Source organism: Lepisosteus oculatus, chromosome 14 (genome assembly GCF_040954835.1).
Source record: "Lepisosteus oculatus isolate fLepOcu1 chromosome 14, fLepOcu1.hap2, whole genome shotgun sequence".
NCBI classification, from domain to species: Eukaryota; Metazoa; Chordata; class Actinopteri; order Semionotiformes; family Lepisosteidae; genus Lepisosteus; species Lepisosteus oculatus.
In genome coordinates this window covers 7,946,446-7,964,185 of record NC_090709.1, presented here as the reverse complement: position 1 = coordinate 7,964,185, position 17,740 = coordinate 7,946,446, and the positions used below count along the sequence as shown (strand labels likewise).

Here is a 17,740-nt window from a genome sequence, read left to right as displayed (position 1 = left end):
CGCTTGGTGTATTTTTCTCAAATTAGAACAGTTCTTAAATATTTTTCTGTTATCACGCTTTCCTGTGCTCACAAGATTACCTGCGTTTGCAGCACGTATTTCTATGCATTCCTGTGTTTACAACTTTGGCATTGTTCCAAAATCACGCACATTCTCCTTTCTCCCTATTTGCCGGAGATATAGTAGCTTTTTTTTTAAATACAATTGGTCACTTGCATCCGTAGCACGCATTCCTACGGAGTGGTATAGAATTACAGAGTATCTCTTGTGTCCACTGAAGTATTAGCGCGTACTGTATCGTAGTACATAGGCTGCATATTCGACACGTATTAAAATACTGTAACGCTTACGGCCGACAGGCACTGTGTAAGAGCCGGCGTACCAGAGCGGGTGACGTCACCGCCTTTCCCTGTGATAGCAGGACCACAGCTACTGGGCTGTTGAGAGAAAAAAAAAAACTTTGATTTGATAAGCTATCATGTGAACTCTTGCTCTTAAGATGGAAAGAGATTGCATTTGGTATTGCGTGTAATTAGATGGTAATTATTTTATTTGCTCTGTCCTCTTGTTAAGATGTGTTATATCAGGCAAATAAAGTATTTTTTTTCATCAATTTCCCTACGGGATTAATAAAGTATTATCTATCTATATGTTCAGTAGAAGGGTTGTCATATTTTGTCTGTTAATCAAACATAAACAACAATTATGGACAACTATTTTTTTATAATGAATATTATAATGCCTCTGAAGTCACATTAAAACTTCCTGTAGAATTAAAAAACACAGAAATACAAGCGGGCATGATTTGTGTCCAGGATACTCTAATGTAATAAGTCCTGCCAAGGAAAGTGCCCCCTTCTCTCGTTTTGAGCCACTGCCCTCCAAAAGGTCTCTGTGCAACTCTGTTTGGGAGATGTCAAGATGCTGAGCCCATGCTGTGCTTTACTGGCGGGTGTAGAGGACACGGAAAGCACATCGAGTTCCCTGGACATGAAAACTGACAGGTGGTTAAAACTTCTCTCAATAAACAGGAGATCCTGTGTCGAAAATCCTGAGGTGCCTTTCTTCCTGTCTTGACATATAGAATGTATTATTAAAGACAATCACATAGGGCTTGATTTAGTTTAATGCAAGTATTTATTTCCTATCTTGGAACAACTTGTTTTTCAACAACATTCATACTATTTGTGAAATATGAAATACAAATCTTGCTTATGGGTGCAGAAGAAATACTGCCAGCTGGAGAGAAAATTACGGATTTTTTTCTTTAAACAAACACCTGCATAGGGAGATGTAAAACAAAAATCCACTTGAGACGTTTTCGTTGGGGAGGAGGGTTGTGGAAGGGCAAAAAAAAATCTGATGCGTTTCACAAAATTCACACTTACGAACGGCACAAGTCGCAGATGATTCACTTCTCTTGACTAGGTGGCGCTAGGAGGTGCAGTGAAGTTTATATCCGGCTGCAGAAACTCCTCTTTCTCAGCTCTGCTTCTCGATTGTCTTGAAGTCGCCGCCACGCTAACGAATGACGTCATCATACGGCGCGACACTGCATGTATTTCACCCACGTGTAGGTGATTGAATCATTTTCTTTAGATAAAGAAGGAAGTTGTTTTTTAATAACTTCAGTTTCTGAAAACGTAGAGTCTTGTCGGTTGTGTTTATGCTTGAACAGAGCACAGGCCTGATAACAGAATCTGTGAAGAATAAAAATAAAGAAGTTGTTCTGTTTAAACATCGCAAGTCAGCCTTTGTTTCTGACCGACTCTGAAGAAGGATGGCGGAGTGCTTGTTAAATCTGCAAACCCAGCTTGACTCTTTCATGCAGGTTTTGCTCAAATCGATCGTGTATGAAGTGTCAGAAGTTTTCCGAAACACGATGTCTGACTCCCAGGTCTCGTTTCAAGACAAACTCCACAGCGTCTCCCAGATCCTGGTGAGACGGGCCGTGATTAAAATCACACAGTGTGTGAAGGACAGTGTCGGGAGTGAAATGGCGCAGCTGAAGAAGGAAAACGAGAGCCTGAAGTGGAGATTGCAGCTGTGGGAGAAGGAGTCGGGAGCAGGAGGAGATCAGGGACAGACAGATCAGGGTACCCAGACGCTTCCTTGTGAAGTGACTGCAGGAATAAAAGAAGAAATGGACACGAAACTGGAGCTGTCAGGTCAGTGTGACCGGGGTAAAGTTATCTCGAAGTTCGAAAACGATTTTGGCACGCCTGTAGCGCTTTCACGAAACCTCTTAGAGTTGCGAGAATGTTTGTTTTGTGTATAAAATACATTGTGGATGCTTTCTCAGCCTTTACGTTTTCGTTTTTATGACATTTTTTTTGACCAAGCACGAATATTCTTTTGTCCATATCTTCGCAATGGAAGCACAGAACGCCGTCAAACCAAAAGCATTTTAAAGACCACGACTCGTGGATATTTCCACAGCCTTTACATCAAACTATCAGTGAGCTAATTATCTTTTTTTAAAACTCCGGTTTTTCATTGATGCGTAATTACGTACGAACTGGAACCCGGGGGACCGCTGTGTGCCCACGTTCACAACGCGAGAAATACTGTTCAATACGGCTTCGTGCGAAAAACCCGTATATGACCATAGGAAGCAGAACAGTGCAGTCTCCGATTACCCAGACTGTAAGCACGGGAATAAAGCTTTGTTTGATTTCTGAAACCCTTCCTTTACATCCTGTTTTCATTCAGGTAAGGGTCAACTATATTCACAATACTACTGACAACAGGAAGATTAAAATATTCTTTTCCCAGCAGCTTATTAAAAACAGCTCCCATGATGTTCAAACCGACTTTTTACACAGAACACTGACACAGCTTTGCATTCTGAATCTCTTTTTCTCATGCTTTTATTTAATATGGCACAATGCACTGGGATAGGGGTATTCTGTTCACAAACCAATAGCATTTAAACCACAGCACCCACAATGCTGCAAGTGTTTTGCACACTAAGCAGGTCCTCTGACTTTTCCCAGCTTTGTTTTGGGTTGTGGAACCTTTCTTTATATTTTTTAGGATTTTCTGAAGATAACACTACAGGTAACACACTGGGATAGGTGGGTCTTCTTCATGGCTCAATAGCATTTCAAATACAGCACCCACACTGCTGTACCCAAGTGTTTTACACACCAGACAGGCCCCGAACCTCATCCAACCTTGCTGTGGCTGTGGCCCCTTTCTTTATTTTTTTATGATTTTTTCAATGTGGCACCATTATCAGGCGGAACATGGGGATAGGGGGGTGCTATTTACGAGTCAATAGCTCTTCAAGCACAACAGCCACAGTGCTGCAACCAGGTGTTTTACACACCAGACAGCTCCCCTAACCGTATACAACCTTGCTGTGGCTGTGGCCCCTTTCTTTATTTTTTTTAATGACTTTTCCCAGCTTTGTTTTGGGTTGTGGAACCTTTCTTTATATTTTTTAGGATTTTCTGAAGATAACACTACAGGTAACGCACTGGGACAGGTGGGTTGTCTTCATGGCTCAATAGCATTTCAAATACAACAGCCACACTGCTGAAACCAAGTGTTTTACACACCACATGTGCTTCCATTGCAGAGATATGGACAAAAGAATATTCGTGCTTGGTCAAAAAAATGTCATAAAAATGTCATAAAAACGAAAAAGTAAAGGCTGAGAAAGCATCCACAATGTATTTTATACACAAAGCAAGTGTTTTTGTAACTCTAAGAGATTTCGTGAAAGCGCTGCAGGCGTGCCAAAATCGTTTTCGAACTTCAAGCGAACTTTACCCCGGTGTCAGTTTGGTGACTTGTATGAAGTCAGAGTGTGTTAAAGAACAGTGTCTATAACTAACTCAATGGTGAGATTTTTTATTTTATTTTAAAGAAAACATCTCACAAAAGTTAACATTCTTGTTATCTAACAAACTATCAAACTGTCATAAAAACTTTCCTCACTGGTGAGAACATAGTGCAGAGATGCAGAGTGAAGTGGGAAAGACTTGTGTGATGTAGTAACGAGATTCTTTACTGGAAACTGAACTGTTTTGTCCGGTTACAGTGCTGAAAACACCTCGTTCACATTCAACAATTGTTCCACTGAATCAATTTGTATTCCAACGTCATTATGAAACAACATTTATAAATGAACAAGTAATAGGTTTATTCCATGCTGACAAAAACACAACGTTTCGGCCGTGGAGCCGTGTTTTTTCTCTCTTCTTTTTTTCAGCATAGAATAAACCTGTTTCTTGTTCCTTTGCAGCCTATACAGTGCCTTGCGAAAGTATTCGGCCCCCTTGAACTTTTCAACCTTTTGCCACATTTCAGGCTTCAAACATAAAGATGTACATTTTTTATTTTATGTGAAGAATCACCAACAAGTGGGACACAATTGTGAAGTGGAACGAAATCTATTGGATTTTTGAAACTTTTTTAACTAATAAAAAAATGAAAAGTGGGGCGTGCAAAATTATTCGGCCCCCTTGCGTTAATACTTTGTAGAGCCACCTTTTGCTGCGATTACAGCTGCAAGTCGCTTGGGGTATGTCTCTATCAGTTTTGCACATCGAGAGACTGAAATTCTTGCCCATTCTTCCTTGCAAAACAGCTCGAGCTCAGTGAGGTTGGATGGAGAGTGTTTGTGAACAGCAGTTTTCAGCTCTTTCCACAGATTCTCGATTGGATTCAGGTCTGGACTTTGACTTGGCCATTCAAACACCTGGATACGTTTATTTGTGAACCATTCCTTTGTAGATTTTGCTGTATGTTTGGAATCATTGTCTTGTTGGAAGATAAATCTCCGTCCCAGTTTCAGGTCTTTTGCAGACTCCAACAGGTTTTCATCCAGAATGGTCCTGTATTTGGCTGCATCCATCTTCCCCTCAATTTTAACCATCTTCCCTGTCCCTGCTGAAGAAAAGCAGGCCCAAACCATGATGCTGCCACCACCACGTTTGACAGTGGGGATGGTGTGTTGAGGGTGATGAGCTGTGTTGCTTTTACGCCAAACATATCATTTTGCATTGTGGCTAAAAAGTTCGATTTTGGTTTCATCTGACCAGAGCACCTTCTTCCACATGTTTGGGGTGTCTCCCAGGTGGCTTGTGGCAAACTTTAGACGAGACTTTTTATGGATATCTTTGAGAAATGGCTTTCTTCTTGCCACTCTTCCATAAAGGCCAGATTTGTGCAGTGTAAGACTGATTGTTGTCCTATGGACAGACTCTCCCACCTCAGCTGTAGTTCTCTGCAGTTCATCCACAGTGATCATGGGCCTCTTGGCTGCATCTCTGATCAGTCTTCTCCTTGTCTGAGCTGAAAGTTTAGAGGGACGGCCAGGTCTTGGTAGATTTGCAGTGGTCTGATACTCCTTCCATTTCAAGATGATCGCTTGCACAGTGCTCCTTGGGATGTTTGAAGCTTGGGAAATCTTTTTATATCCAAATCCGGCTTTAAACTTCTCCACAACAGTATTACGGACCTGCCTGGTGTGTTCCTTGGTCTTCATGATGCTCTCTGCGCTTTCAACAGAACCTTGAGACTATCACAGAGCAGGTGCATTTATACAGAGACTTGATTACACACAGGTGGATTCTATTTATCACCATCAGTCATTTAGGACAACATTGGATCATTCAGAGATCCTCGCTGAACTTCTGGAGTGAGTTTGCTGCACTGAAAGTAAAGGGGCCGAATAATTTTGCACGCCCCACTTTTCATTTTTTTATTAGTTAAAAAAGTTTCAAAAATCCAATAGATTTCGTTCCACTTCACAATTGTGTCCCACTTGATGGTGATTCTTCACATAAAATAAAAAATGTATATCTTTATGTTTGAAGCCTGAAATGTGGCAAAAGGTTGAAAAGTTCAAGGGGGCCGAATACTTTCGCAAAGCACTGTACATGCTGACACAGCTATCCACATGAACATTTATAAATATTGTATTTAAGTTGTATTGGTCTAAATTTATATAAGTATACTAATGATTGTGTATATAAACATTTTTTAATCGGTTTAAGTATTACTGTCGTCCAGGGTCTGTGTCTGTATTGAGGCCTCTTGAATATTAATCCAGTGTGTCTATATTAACCCCTCTCTTTCTCAATGCAGTGTTAATGTACTGTGGTGTCCAGAAAGTGTCTGTATCAACCTCTCACTCAGTGCAGTGTTAATGACCTGTTGTGTGCAGTCAGTGTGTCTGTATTAACCAATTTCTTTGATTGCAGTATTAATGTCCTATAGTGTACAGTCAGTCTGTATTAACTCCTCTTTCAGTGCAGTGTTAATGTGCTGTAGTCTCCAGTCTCTGTGTCTGTATTCACCCCTCTCTCTCAGTGCAGTCTTTATGTCCTGCAGTGTCCAGTCAGTGTCTGTATTAACCAGCCTCTCTCTGTGCAGTTTTAAAGTAATGTAATGTGCAGTCAGTGTGTGTCTATTAACCCCTCTCTCTGTGCAGTGTTAATGTACTGTATTGTGCAGTCAATGTGTCTGTATTAATCCCTCTCTCAGTGCAGTGTGAATGTACTGGAGTGTCCAGTCAGTGTGTCTGTAATAACCAGCCTCTCTTTGTGCAGTTTTAAAGTAATCTAATGTGCAGTCAGTGTGTGTCCCTTTCTCTGATTGCAGTGTTAATGTGCTGTATTGTCCAGTCGCAGTGCCTGTGTTAAGCCCTCTCTCAATGCAGTGTTAATGTACTGTATTGTGCAGTCAATGTGTCTGTCTTCACCCTTCTCTCTCAGTGCAGACTTTATGTCCTGTAGTGTCCAGTCAGTGTCTGTATTAACTCCTCTCTCAGTGCAGTGGTAAGATGCTCTAAGTTACAGTTTGACCATGTCTGTATGTCTCAGTCTAGTGTTCATGTACTGTAGTGTCCAGTCAATCAATGTGTCTGTATTCACCTCTCTCTCTCAGTACAGTGTTAATTTACTGTTATGTCCAGTCAGTGTGTCTGTATTAATCCCTCTCTCAGTGCAGTGTTAATGTACTGGAGTGTCCAGTCAGTGTGTCTGTAATAACCCCTCTCTCTCAGTACAGTGTTAATGCACTGTAGTGTCCAGTCAGTCAGTGTGTCTGTATAACCCCTCTTTCAGTGCAGTGTTAATGCACTGTAGTGTCCAGTCAGTCAGTGTGTCTGTATTAACCCCTCTTTCAGTGCAGTGTTAATGTACTGGAGTGTCCAGTCAATGTGTCTGTATTAACCCCCCCTCTCTCTCTCAGTGGAGTGTTAATGTAAATGTAATGTAATAGTGATATTATTACAGAAGTCTTACTTTTTACATGGTAGTTAGGTTTCTGATTAAGATAAATCAGAACATGTCCTTATACCCACTTATTCCGCTATGTTTAAACAACCCAAATTGATTGTGAGTGTACTTGAATGTGTGTAGTTTAAAGCTTTTAAGATCACATGGCCTCAGCTATCACTACTATGCTGATGATACTCCAATATACATCCATACCAAACCTGATGCAGATGTGGCTGTCTCTATTCTATTTATTTGTATCCCTGATATAAAAACTTGGGTGACTCAAAATTTCCTTCATTTAACTGTGACAAGACTGAAATCATGCTTATTGGCACCACCCATCAACTTTGTACAACCAATGTATAACTCTGTCACGTACTTGAGCTTCAGTCTAAATTGAAAAACTTGGGGATGATATTTGACGTTTGACCCACATGTGCAGCATGTTGTCAGAACATCTTTCATTCACCTCATAAATATTGCTCGACTACGCCTTATGTTATCACTAACTGTTGCTGAAAAGTGTTGTCTAATCTTGAATCGACTACTGTAACACTCTACTCTCTGGGGATTCTAAATCCACATTGAACAAACACCAGTATGTCCAAAATTCAGCAGCCAGCATCCTGACCAGGTCTAGTGCAAGTGTTCACATTACTCCTATCCTGTAGTCCATGCACTGGCTTCCTGTCAGGATTCATATCGACTTAAAAATCCTCCTGCTCACCTATAAGACTGCAAGTCTTGGCTTGGCACCTCCATACTGGTCTGATATTATCACCCTACTCTCTACCTTGCAATCTTAGCTCTTCTAATTGTGTTCAACAATTTTTCCCCCCAGTCTGTCTACACTCTATGGGTGACATGGCCTTCTCCTGTTTTGCCCCAAGCTCTGGAATTCTCTCCCCAAGGTATCAGAGAGTCACCTTCTCTAAACTCCAAATCCAGACTCAAAACCTTTTTCTTCAGAAGAGTCTTTATTTAACTGTTCTGTACCCCTTTCTTCCTACTGTACTTAGTACCACTGTCTACTGTCTACTGTCTCTAACTGTGTATTCTCATCGTGCTAATTTTGTGTATTTTATGTTGTTGGCATTCTGTAAAATGCTTTGATTAGCCACCTCTAAAGGTATGAAACTATAAAATAAAGTTTATTCTTATGAAGGTCTTGTCTTGTCTTGTATTTACAGGCACAGAGGCCAGTGTTCTCTCCGACGCTGGGGAAAGGGCTCCTCTTGAACAGCAGCACAGTGAGGAGGAATGGGGCTCCAGTCTGATCCAGGAGACAGAGCTCCCTGCCTCGGAAGGGAAAGAGGCACTTAGTGAGCAGCACACAGAGAGCAGACAGAGTATCAAGGATCTGGACTCTGTGCCCATGATGAAGACAGAGCCTGAGAGTGAGACACCTGGGCTCTTAGTATGTGATGATTTTACAGAGAAGATGAATAATCTGGACACAACCAATATTACACAAGGTTGTAATGAACTGGGCTGTGTCTCTGTACAAGAGCACAGTGAAGAACTGGATGCTTTAAATCTTACAGAGCAGGATATGGATCCCAAGTTGATTGACCCTGCAGAGCAGCAGACTGATGTACCTGGTAAAGAGAACTGTACTGAGATACAGCACACAGAGGAGAGTCAGTACAGGGAGGAGCAACAGCAGCTCCTACAGGGCTTGATAATAATTAGGCCTTGTTTTGTTCAAGTCGAAAGACTGTCATTGCAGAGTCTGAAACAGTCATATGATCCCTTAGTATCTGAATGCTTTACACACAGGTTTAATAATCTGGTTACTGAGAAAATTGTTGAAAGTTTTAATGAACTAGAGAGTATGTCTGTTCTTGGGCAAAGAGAGGAACAACTGAATGAACTGGATGGTTTTAGTCTCAGAGAGCTGGAGAAGGAGCCCCAGATGATTCACACGGCTGAGCAGCACACTGAGGGACACTATGGAGAAAACAAATCTCAGTTTCAGCACACAGAGCAAGACCATTCCATGGAGCATTTGCAGAATAAGAGACCCCAGCATGATCAGGGGATGAAGAAGAATCACTCAAGGCCTTGCTCAGATGGAGTGGACAAACTGCCATTAAGGCACAGGGAGAAGCAGCCTTTCTGTCAGTCTAGCATTTCACAACCCTACCAGCACCTTCACACAGGAGAGAGACCTTTCAGCTGTAGTCATTGTGGGAAGAGTTTTAGTCAGTCAAGTAACTTAATAGCCCACCTGCGCATTCACACAGGAGAGAAACCATTCAGCTGCATACAGTGTGGGAAGAGTTTTAGTCAATCAAGTAACTTAAAAACCCACCAGCGCATTCACGCAGAAGAGAGACCGTTCAGCTGCAGTCAGTGTGGGAAGAGCTTTATTCGGTCAGGTGACTTAAAAACCCACCAACGCATTCACACAGGAGAGAGACCGTTCAGCTGCAGTCAGTGTGGGAAGAGTTTTAGTCGGTCAAGTAACTTGATAGTCCACCAGCACATTCACACAGGAGAGAAACCATTCAGCTGCAGTCAGTGTGGGAAGGGTTTTATTCAGATAAGCGCCTTAGAATCACACCAGCACATTCACACAGGAGAGAGACCATTCAGCTGCAGTCAGTGTTGGAAGAGTTTTAGTCGGTCAAGTAGCTTAAAAACCCACCAGCGCATTCACACAGGAGAGAGACCGTTCAGCTGCAGTCAGTGTGGGAAGAGTTTTAGTCAGTCAAGTAGCTTAATAGCCCACCAGCGCATTCACACAGGAGAGAGACCATTCAGCTGCAGTCAGTGTGGGAAGGGTTTTATTCAGATAAGCAACTTACAATCACACCAGCGCATTCACACAGGAGAGAGACCTTTCAGCTGTAGTCAGTGTGGGAGGAGTTTTAGTTGCTCAAGTGACTTAAAAACCCACCAGCGCATTCACTCAGGAGAAAGACCGTTGTAGCGGCAAGGTTTATTAAAATACAGGAATTAAGTTTGCTGCTCCCTTGCCAGTCTCTCTCTCACTCATCTCAAGTGGTGCTTGATACAGAGAGGCCATTCCATTTGGTTCACATTTAAGGTGTTTTTCTAGCTGGTAGAGTGTTCTGATAAGGAACAACTCCCAAATTTGAGTCCCATCAGCCACCCTAATGAATGGTCATCTCTGGTGCAGATTCCAAAGGAGAGTCTCATCCCAAGTGGTTTACAACCCCAAGGTCAGAGTTCATGGTTAATCATCCTGTCACGAGACACCAATAACTGTAGGGTTTTGTGCATTTCCTGGGACAATTGTTAATTGTAGCAGTAAGTCACAAAATGATTCTCAAATGCCCATGGATCTTTCAACCAATGAGCGACCGTAGTTCCTCCAGGTAAACCTCCAGCTCCTCCTGGACATCTTCAGACTCAGCTCAGACAGTCACGTAACGGCCAGTTTGTCCCAGTGCCAGGACTTTTCCTTGTTCTAAGAGTTGAGAACGGAGGTTGCCAGCGTGTAACCAAAGGATCCACCTGAGGTTAGCCCAGGAGCATGCCTCGTGAACCCACTGTGAACGCTCACCTGATCAACGAGTGAACTACTTTTGGAACTGTGGACAGCTGAATATCAGTATTCAGGACTCGCGCTGAATCGGGAACGAACCGGTCTTCTTCCTGTCTAAAGAGTGTGACTTGCTCAGATCTGCAGTCACTTTTCTGTGTGCAAACTCTGCTAGTTTCAGCCAACACTAACTAGCCGGTCTTCAGAGAGCATCAGCAGCGCACCGCAGCAGAAATCTCTCCCTCCTTCTCCTTCTCTCACGTCAAACCAGCACTGCCTCAATGCCAGTTGATATCAATTTAATTCCTATGAGTTATGTACTTGGTTTAGAGTATTTAGTGTAGAAGTTGTAACCAAGTTCATTTACGAAATGGTCTAAATGAATGATATACTGAATGTATGTCCCTCTTAGTATTTGTAACTCTTCGTGATTGAATGTATACCTTTTGTATTCTGCTAACCCTCACTATAAGATCTGTTATGTTCAAATGCACATTTTATGCATTAATAAATGTATTCTCTTGTATTAATATCCGAGTGTGTGTGTTGCTGAGTATCCCGCTGGGACGGTCTTCTAATAGCCATCAAAGAATCATTTTCTGACTTAATGCTACAATTAATAATTGTGCCTGTAAATGCACAAACACCTACATTTACTGGAGCCTCGTGAGAGGATGCCTATAAGCTCCTCCAGTCAGGACAGGAGGCTCTACTGTATACAGAGAGGGGTGGGAGGGGGGAACAAGCTGATACCCTGGCTTCTCTCCAGACACAGCTGGATGAACTCCTCCAGTCTGGACAGGAGGATCTACTGTACACAGAGAGGGGTGGGAGAAGGGAACAAGCTGATACCCTGGCTTCTCTATAGACACAGATGAATGAGCTTCTCCAGTCAGGACAGGAGGCTCTACTCTACACAGAGAGAGGTGAAAGGGGGGAACAAACTTCCCAGCCCTGTTGTTGAAATTGATACCCTGGTTTCTCTCCAGACACAGCTGGATGAGCTTCTCCAGTCAGGACAGGAGGATCTACTGTACACAGAGAGGGGTGGAAGGGGGGAACAAGCTGATACCCTGGCTTCTCTCCAGACACAGCTGGATGAGCTCCTCCAGTCACGACAAGAGGCTCTACTGTATACATAGAGGGGTGGGAGGGGGGAACAAGCTCCCCAGGTCCGTTGTTGAAGCCGATACCCTGGTTTCTCTCCAGACACTGCTCGATGAGCTCCTCCAGTCAGGACAGGTGGCTCTACTGTACACAGAGAGGGGTGGGAGAGGGTAACAAGCTGATACCCTGGCTTCCCAGTGGGCAGTGATTCGTCAAATATACGTATATATCACAGCGATAATATAGCTATGCATATATATATACATTGGCGCGATGTATAATCAATGTTGAATTGCAACCGTAAAATTGACGACATTAATAAATGCATATATATAACGTCAAAAACACATCTAACACAGTGCCAAAGGCTTTTTATACATTGTGCTGCATCTAGGAGTATACGGCAATCTGCATAGTGTACGAAGTAAATTATTTTTGCAGTAATTAATTTATTTACACAGCTTTGCATACAAGGGTTTTGTGGAGGGGTCTTGCCCCTTGCCTGAAAAAAAAATGTTTGAGTGCCTATAGATTTTCTATTTTTATTTTCTTAAGAAAAGTTGATACCATTTCCTGGACACCCCATCCCCCAACAGAGCCGGTGCCCAGGGAAAAATCTGTAGGGGGGCGTCTGAAATTCTGAAGGGGGGTGATATTTTGGTTGAAACTGAGCTGTATGGTGCAGCTACCCAAATGAAATCTCGCAGCTATGCCATTGATTAGTGCTTCATGATAGAAGATAACGACTAGCGATCTGGTATTTTCCATGAAGTTCAATTTCACATTTTTTGTCACTCTCGCAGTTTGGATTGCCTGGAGCGAAAAGTACCACAAGCGTTCATTTTTGCAGCTACATCAATGGAGGTTCTGAATTGTTAAGAAAAAATAGTTGTAAAACCCAACAGAAAGCACAGACTGCTATAACTAGTCCTAGTTATATAATGATTTTAAGTATAATGATAAACTACTGCAAGGAATCGGTTCACCTGAGCAAACAGGATCGTAATGTTGACACTCACTAACGACACTGATATGTGCTGGTCCTGGACGGAGAGTCCTCCTGCACATCAAACAGTTAAGTTAAGTAAAGTTAAGTTAAGTAAATTCTTTTGCCCAAAACTGAAAGGGCGACACTCCTCCCTCCCCCCGTGACTCCAGGCCTGTCCCCATCCTATTCCATAATGTCATTATATATAACACCTTACAACAGTGACCGATCCTTACTAACTGCATGCGTTAAAATTGCACATCAGGGGGGCACATAAACGCGATGTATTATCAATGTTAAATTTCAACCATAATATCGACAACATTAATAAACGCATACGTTGAGAAAATATCTAACCCAGCATATTTTCTGGTTATATACCACAATGCATTGCTAGTATTCGTTGGTCACCATTTTGGAGACGTTTTTCAATCGTAGAAGATTGAAGTATTTATCCGCAAATATCTCAACAATCCTCTTTTGACGAGTAAGTATAAATAATAATAATACTATCTGAATACATACAGATCTTACTTAAATTTATTTTGATTAAAATAGTACGTGAATAAGCAAAAAATGGCACATAAAAATAGTGCGAATGGGGAAGATGACACAAAATCGTTTTGCTGTTTCTTACATTGTTACATTGGGTCTGTTTCCTTTTCTTTCCAGCATGAAATAGCAAATCGTTACAAAAGCACCAGCTAATGTCCAATAGCGTTTTTTTTTCAAATTACATTTAAAGGCTTCACACACTTTTTAATGAAACAAAAGTGTCCTGAAACTCCCTAACTTTCAGGTTTGTTTAATTCTCTGATGTAGCTGTCTCTAAAGTCAGACATGATGTTTAGCAGATGTGAACTGTCTCTTTTGTGTTCAAGGGTATTCGCTGCGTGAGCTCCTCACTGTGTGTCCTGAACAGCTCTATTTTGTTTAGATTATCTATGTGGTGTACAGATAGAACTCAACTGCATGGTGAGAATTCCGGGTTCAGTACCAGCAGAACCTGAAAAACGTATAGCTGACCTAGTGATTTGAACATACAGCCTTCTGATCTGAAGTCAGACATGCTACCGTTGCACCAGGAGGTCACACCAAGCAGCTACTTTTAATCCCCCAAAGGAGAAAAACAGCGTCGCGATTTTTTAAATTTTTTATTTCATTCTCTCCTGTGAGGAGCACCGCTCTTCTGAAGAGAGTCTCTTTTTCCCAGAACACATTTTATTCTTCCTGCACAGCTCTTGTGTAGGTTTTGTTCTCAATAACAGATCCAGAAACATTGACCCCATGGTGCATCAGTAGCACGGCTGTCTCTAAATCCAGACATTAAGTTTTCAAAGTATATCGGAGTCAATTGATACTGATCAGGTTCTGCTGCTGCTGAGCCCGCAGCCTTCACCAAAAGGTCCAATTCCCCAAGTCTGCTGACCTTACGATGTCCATCCCTTCTCGTCAAAACTCGTATTTTCACAGGGTACCCTTCAGAAATCGCAGTACAGAATGAAAAAACTCCAGTAGATCTCAGCCGCAGTTGGTGAGTTTCCTTTAAAAACAAATTAATCTCCCGAAATTTTACGGAGTGTATCACTTTCACTGAGACCGAGAAGTGTTAAGCTGTATAATGAGTCTTGTGGCTCGGTTGTTAACCAAAAGGGTGGTGGGTTGAGCCCTCCCAGGGACGCTATGAGCCTTTTAATGATCACACCCTCCTCACTTCATTTCTCCACCAGTCTTGTACCACAATCAAATACAGAGCCCGTAGGGGGCAGTAGGCTTGTATATATAGCTCACTGTGTATATAATGAAGAAGCAGAGATTAGTTTCTCATCTGCATGTTGCAGAGCCTTATGCAACTCGTACCAACAGCTAGAGTTTGATCCCTGCACGGGCTATTAGTTGAAAAACCATTGTAAATGACATGTAACAGATTTATCCAGCGTGCTTTTATGTTTCACACTAAATTGAGATCTTGAAACCAAAATAATTAGAAATATGGAACACAACCGTTGTTCCCCAAGAAGGAAAGCTATTTTACACTGATGTCACTCCTTTTTATTTAACCCAGATTGTGAAGACAACTCCACCCTATCAAAGGAAAATGTTACACAAAAGTTGGAAAGCACACTCTGAACCTATCTGTATATTTGATTTCCGTGATCTGTTCAAGGCTGCTTAGTGCTTCGCAAGGAAATCATTTCAGGGAAGAAACTCAGTTTAGTGAACTACTTTTGTGTTTTCACTCATTGAATTTGATCTTTGTACTCTCTTTGCATTCTCAGCAATAATATTTCAAAGTTACAGTTCGGATTTATTGGAAAACTTCACAAGCATTATGAGGTTAGGACTGTAAAATAGTTTTTTAATATCTTGGTATATTTACCTTCATTTATTTACCATAAATGTTGTTAAGCATATTGTACTTTTGTCGTACTTTTTAAAACATTTTAGCTGAGGACGCACGGTGACTATTATATGATACATGCAAGACATCTGAAAACGAAGATGTAATTACAATAAAATTAACAATTAACAGAAAACCACAATTTGTATATTATTCCTCGATATCGATGATCAGTTGAATGATTTGAAGAAACTATCAAAGAAACAGCAGCAATAGCAGATGATTTTGGTTTTTAACCCATCTTTACACCACAATAATCCATTTGTCCTTGAAAAAAGAAAAGACAGGCATGTTTTATCATTATCCTCCTCTTCTTGATCCAAAAGAAACGTATACATTTGATTGCTTCTGTAGTATTTTGGATTTTCTTACGAAGATCTCACGAAGTATTGCCAGCATCTATATTTAGCGTTCGGTAGCGATAACACTGCTGATATTGATTGAGTAAAAATCTATGATGTATTGACAGCTTTATCTGAAGCGAAAAGTCCTCGAACACAACTTATGAAGTGTTGGGATTCATACCAAGAAATACTCTTTGCTTTCCCACCCAAAATACTGCTATTGCATTACACAGTATATGAACATTACCAGTTTTGGTAGCTTCTGGGTGCGATTTTCCAAAACTGAAACTAATTACAAAATTATTTAAGATGAACCATGTCCAAAAATTGTAAATCATAACTAATATTAATATCAACTGAAATTACTACAGAAAAAAAAGATTTAACCGAAATATTCATAAGGCTATGCAAGCCTAAAACGTACAAAAATTTATTTCATATAACTTTTATTTTTTATTTTTTTTAGAAGTGGACTCACACACCTGAAGACGCTAACGTTTCTCTCCGTTAGAGTGTGTGAATAACAGTTTAACCCAAAATGTTTGTAATCGTGATTTTGTTAAAATGCATCTATCTATCTAATCGTCTATCAGCAGTAAGAAATTATTAAGAAATAAGATTTTTTTTTATTTCATAAACTGTAAGACGTGAAGAGAGTTTACAGTTCGCATCCTTCACTTTGTCTTTTAACTTAAGCGTTCATGATCCAAGCCCGTGTGCGGACGGTTGTGTTTCTTGAATCTCTTGTAATCATTAAAAGTCATTGTTTAGTCCTTCAGTTTTTTCTCGAGTTGTACCATGGATGTTTTATATGATCCATACTTTTCATGCTCTTTTGAATTTTCCTTCACTTATGGAAAAAGTTCAAGGTCTTCTTGTCGCTGTGCTCCACATCTAGACGAGAGCACCTGTAACAGTACAGGACACACAGTAGGGAGTTCGTGCAGCTTTCAGTTTAGTGCGGAGTCCAGAGGGAGGACTCGCTCGCTGAATGATCTCTCAAGAAATCCTGGGTGAGATTCAAGAGGTGGCTTCTTCAACAGCCATGACAAGTCTGAAGACTTTCTGCTGAATTTCCTGAATATGACGTTAAATTAGTTCAAATAATTTGGTAGTTAACACAACTAAATGCTTTGGAGGTATATTTAAAACAGCAGAGCAAGACTTCAAGCACTTTGAGTATGCATGAAATTAATTGTGTAAACCTGGATCTATATGAACAAGAGTTCTCTTGTTCATAATATCTTTTTATATTTGTTAATTGACTATATTGAGTATATCTGTTATATTTTTGAATGGGACGGGACTGTACACTGGTGGTTCCCAAGGGAAAACAGGGTTATTGAGCCATTGGACATTCAGAGATTATATGTTGTGTGGGCAAATGTAACCATGTGCGAAAGTAAAAAAATCCTCTTAGATGATCAAACAATAAGTTGGGTGGGTGAACACCTCTATGCTCTAACAATCCTCTTAGATGAAGCGCTACAGATGCAGCCACTGAAAGTGTATTCGACTTACCCGTATAGTACTCCTGACACAAATGTAGCCTCTACATCAGACAGAAAAGGTAATGTGTTCGCTTAATCGTGTGAAGGATCTCCTTGTGAATCTGTCTCATTCATCAATGGAAATAGAATCCATTAGAATACGATACATGTTCACCTTCAACCGTGCAGCTGCCGGACGTGATTGTTTTGGGACTATTTGCAATGAGTATCGCATTAGTAGGTGTGTGTCCTTAAAATTGTAAGGGACATTCAGTTATATACAAACGGGACAGAGACAAAGTAATAATCCTATTTTAATGTGTCCTGCATTTTAACTTACTGAACAGATAAATTGAAATGTTCTGATTCAGAGCCCCTGCAGTTCGTGCAAATTAGAACCACGACCAATACCCCTGAGTCCTGAGCACCACACTGAGCACACGTACAGCTGGGCTCAGACTTGTTCAGCACGACTTCTTGTTGCAGTTGAGCTCAGAGCTGGAGATTATCTCCATATTCTACCACACTAACTAGTCCTAAACGTAGAACACAGTACACACTTTTTTAAAAAACAATTTAAAATATTACACAAAGGCTGTAAAGCACACTCTGAATCGATCCGAATATTTGATTTCCGCGATCCGTTTAGGCAACAAAAGGCAAC

The 17,740-nt window shown here is 41.1% G+C and overlaps 1 protein-coding gene across 1 annotated transcript; it reads left to right on the top strand.

Annotated features, from left to right (window-relative positions):
- The first annotated feature begins 1,563 nt into the window (after nucleotides 1–1,563).
- LOC138242784 (zinc finger protein 132-like) lies at nucleotides 1,564–11,240 on the top strand. The gene is made up of 2 exons (XM_069198334.1): nucleotides 1,564–2,168; nucleotides 8,426–11,240. The coding sequence occupies exons 1-2, from the start codon at nucleotides 1,781–1,783 to the stop codon at nucleotides 10,168–10,170; spliced, it is 2,133 nt and encodes a 710-aa protein (XP_069054435.1). The 5' UTR covers nucleotides 1,564–1,780; the 3' UTR covers nucleotides 10,171–11,240.
- Nucleotides 11,241–17,740: the final 6,500 nt, after the last annotated feature.

Coding starts and splice junctions, on each gene's coding strand:
- LOC138242784 (XM_069198334.1), top strand. CDS start 1,781: ATGGCGGAGTGCTTGTTAAATCTGCAAACCCAGCTTGACTCTTTCATG. Junction 2,169..8,425: donor CACGAAACTGGAGCTGTCAG/GTCAGTGTGACC, acceptor TTGTATTTACAG/GCACAGAGGCCAGTGTTCTC.